This window comes from Sitodiplosis mosellana, unplaced genomic scaffold (genome assembly GCF_009176505.1).
Source record: "Sitodiplosis mosellana isolate CC-2019 unplaced genomic scaffold, AAFC_SMos_1.0 Smas_scaffold_2981, whole genome shotgun sequence".
Classification (NCBI taxonomy): Eukaryota; Metazoa; Arthropoda; class Insecta; order Diptera; family Cecidomyiidae; genus Sitodiplosis; species Sitodiplosis mosellana.
In genome coordinates, this window is record NW_022598223.1 from 1 (window position 1) to 3,007 (window position 3,007).

At 31.6% G+C, this 3,007-nt stretch overlaps 1 protein-coding gene across 1 annotated transcript; it reads left to right on the plus strand.

The window, feature by feature from the left end:
- Positions 1–47: 47 nt before the first annotated feature.
- On the plus strand, positions 48–1,523 carry LOC129571617 (uncharacterized). Its single transcript, XM_055451436.1, has 3 exons — positions 48–316; positions 711–861; positions 1,018–1,523. Exons 1-3 carry the CDS (start codon positions 224–226, stop codon positions 1,167–1,169), a joined length of 396 nt encoding a protein of 131 aa, XP_055307411.1. The 5' UTR covers positions 48–223; the 3' UTR covers positions 1,170–1,523.
- The last annotated feature ends 1,484 nt before the right edge of the window (positions 1,524–3,007 follow it).

Below are 3,007 nucleotides of genomic sequence, written 5' to 3' on the forward strand. Positions count from 1 at the left end.
CAAAACAGTACATTGAGCGCGTCGCCGAACAAAGTGATACAACGTTCTGTTACTGGAACAAAATGAAACACTTGCCGCGCTTCGAAACAAAGCGCAACGTAAATAAAATAGTAGCCAACGATTTCATGCTTCATATTGATCCAATAACAGATTGGTGTTTCACTTTGTTCGGCGATTTTTTTGCGTTTCGTATTCATCGGCGAAGAGTCAATACGTTGTTTTTATGCTCACGGGTTCAAATCTAATGCCAACATTTCGAATATTTACAGTTGTGAATTTGACGATAATCGGTATATGGCTCTGGGGCATTGGAAAGGTAAATAAGCATAAATAAAGAAAAGAATAAGTTCAGTATGTTGATTTGAAGACCCGTTGAAAAGTATCAATTTGGGCATGAACTATTTACATAGAAGTTTTGAGGCGAAAAATTGTGAAAATCAGATAAAAAGTGGATTTTGCATTTTAAGTCGATTTTGAAAATCTTAATCGACCAGAAAACTTGAGTAAATATTCAAAAACAAACTGTCTAAGGTATCCGAATGTCGACTATTGCAGCTATCAATGTCATTGCCAATCATTAAATTGTTTCGATTCAAATCTATCACAATTTAAACCAAAAACCGAATGTTCCATTTCTTAATCAAGTGAAATTTGAATTTTTGAAATAAAACCGAATTTGCGTTAATTATTTTTGCTGTTATTTTTTCCAGAACAAACCCGGATTGATGTTAATTTCATTGAATTTTTGGGCGCTTGCACTTTGTCTTTGGTTTGCCATCATAATTTATGTTATCTACGATGGATTGTCGAAAGATCAAATACTATACGAATATCGTGACAATCATCTTTACGCCTTGACAGGTAATTTTCAAGTTAAATCGACACTTTATGATCATTTCAACCAATTTTTTTTCAATTTGAATTTAAAATTTTGTCAAATGAAATTTTGTTCAATTAGATAATTGAATGAAGTTGTATTCAACATGAATCTCTGTCCGCTTTCTCTTATATTTTCAGTATTTTGTGTGATTTTGTATTTCGTTGCCATTTGGAGCTACAAATCAATCAAAAGGGATATTCAAAGAGAATCATGGGAAACTCAACGATTTGATGTAGTGTATTCCGTGGTACCAATCGAAAATAAAGGATGGAATACAACAACTCAATGAAATGAATCCCAAGGATCTTGAAATCGAAGGAACAAAAAAACTATGTTCGATGAACTGATACAAAGAAGAACCATAATGATGAATACTTTTAATGTAAATTTATTGAAGAAGTTGGTGGATATTTTTTTGTTTGAAAAATAAGTGTAAAAAGCGGTTATATCGCGATTTAAAATGAACTGAATGTATGCCTAAGTTTAAATTTACCACCTTTAGGTGGTAAAGTTTTGAGCTATTTTGCTCAAGTCAACTTATTGACTCGGGAAAATGTGTTATTTATCGTCGTTTGAATGACTTGAAAATAAAATATATAATACAAACAATCTGACTGTTAGAATATTATGGCAATTTTCTTCTTGTTCTATCAACGCTCAAGTCGACAATCGTGAATTTGTTTTGATGCACAACTGTGTCGCAAAACGTGTTTGTGTGTATCTTGTTCCTAATGAAAAAAAATTTCATTTTTGCTTTTGTAAATCACGTATGGTTTACGTTACAAACAATTCTTCGATAAATTCTATTTTTTAGGCAAAAATGCATTCATCGCATCATTTCATTCAAAACTACTTATGAAGTTCAAGACAAATTTCGAATGCAATAAATTGTCGTTGGGTTTAGAATCTTCTCTAGATTTTTTTCTTCTACATATTTGCATAGTGCTTCGTTCTTTTTGAATTGATAACGAGCAATGAGTGTGAACTCTTCGCATGACTAATTTTCTTCGCTCGACAAAATTCAACAAAGTTCGATCGTATTATATGAAGGTGTCTTATCTTAGCTACATGAACATCTGCGACCCAAATAGAGAAATTAGTCGGTATTTGTTCATTTTGACAACCAATAGATTCGGGTTAAATCTTTCTATGGAATACAGCAACTACTATTAGCAGGAAATATAGCTCTGCTGATGGTAATTTTTGACCAGCTTTAACGTTAGGAATTTAAAAAAAAAAAAACATTTTCCTCATGAAAAATGGAGTTTATTTAAGAAATGTTTGCGGTTTACATTTTTATCAAAAAGAAGTATATAAAATGATATTTGTTAATTATTTTAAATAGATGAACATGATAACGAGAGTGTTATGTGTCATATGTGATGGTTGCTAGAGATACAAAAACAAAAGACTGTAAAATTAGAGTAAGATTGATAAAAAATTGAAAAAAAAGTGAAGTTTTTTCTTGATAAATTGACCTAATAGGATAGCTTACGAATCGACATTGTTTTCATCCACGTATGCGCTTACAATATCAAAGGTGGTTTGCTTAGGGTACCTTGCATTTTCTTGCTAGCGTACACTTTCTTTTGATTGTTATAACTTTCTTATTTATTTGTTCACTTTCCCATTCATTACTTAAGCGAGCCTGAAATTCATCATAAGCATCGGTGTCATTTAAAATGAAGCTAAATTCTTCCAGATTTTGGAACAAGGACATGAAGTGAATCGCTTCATTGGCTGAAATTTTGTATTTTCCGAAAATTCCAACATTCGGAATAGATGTTCCGAAAATTATTTTTTCCAACGACGGTAATGATTTTGCTAATTTCGACTGTTCTATTGCACTTAAACTTTTACCATCGAGCGATAAATCTTGTATTGTGGGATGTTTATCAATAAAATTGAAGAATACAGAGTTCGATTGAAAACACATAAAGAATATCTCTAACTTATTTAGTTGTGCAAATGAAAACGGAATTTCCGCTGTACTATTACCATCGACAAATATTCTAAACTCTTTCACATTTTCCAAACATATTTCACTCTAGGGGGATTTAACTACGTGAAAACTTGTAAAAAAAAAATGATATAAACGCGCACGAAATTGTTACATTCACCAGAGAA

What these genes read in the sequence shown, in the direction of transcription:
- LOC129571617 (XM_055451436.1), top strand. Translation starts at nt 224, where the DNA reads ATGCTCACGGGTTCAAATCTAATGCCAACATTTCGAATATTTACAGTT. An exon ending in GGCTCTGGGGCATTGGAAAG is followed by an intron (nt 317 to 710) that starts GTAAATAAGCAT and finishes TATTTTTTCCAG; the next exon opens with AACAAACCCGGATTGATGTT. An exon ending in TCATCTTTACGCCTTGACAG is followed by an intron (nt 862 to 1,017) that starts GTAATTTTCAAG and finishes TTATATTTTCAG; the next exon opens with TATTTTGTGTGATTTTGTAT.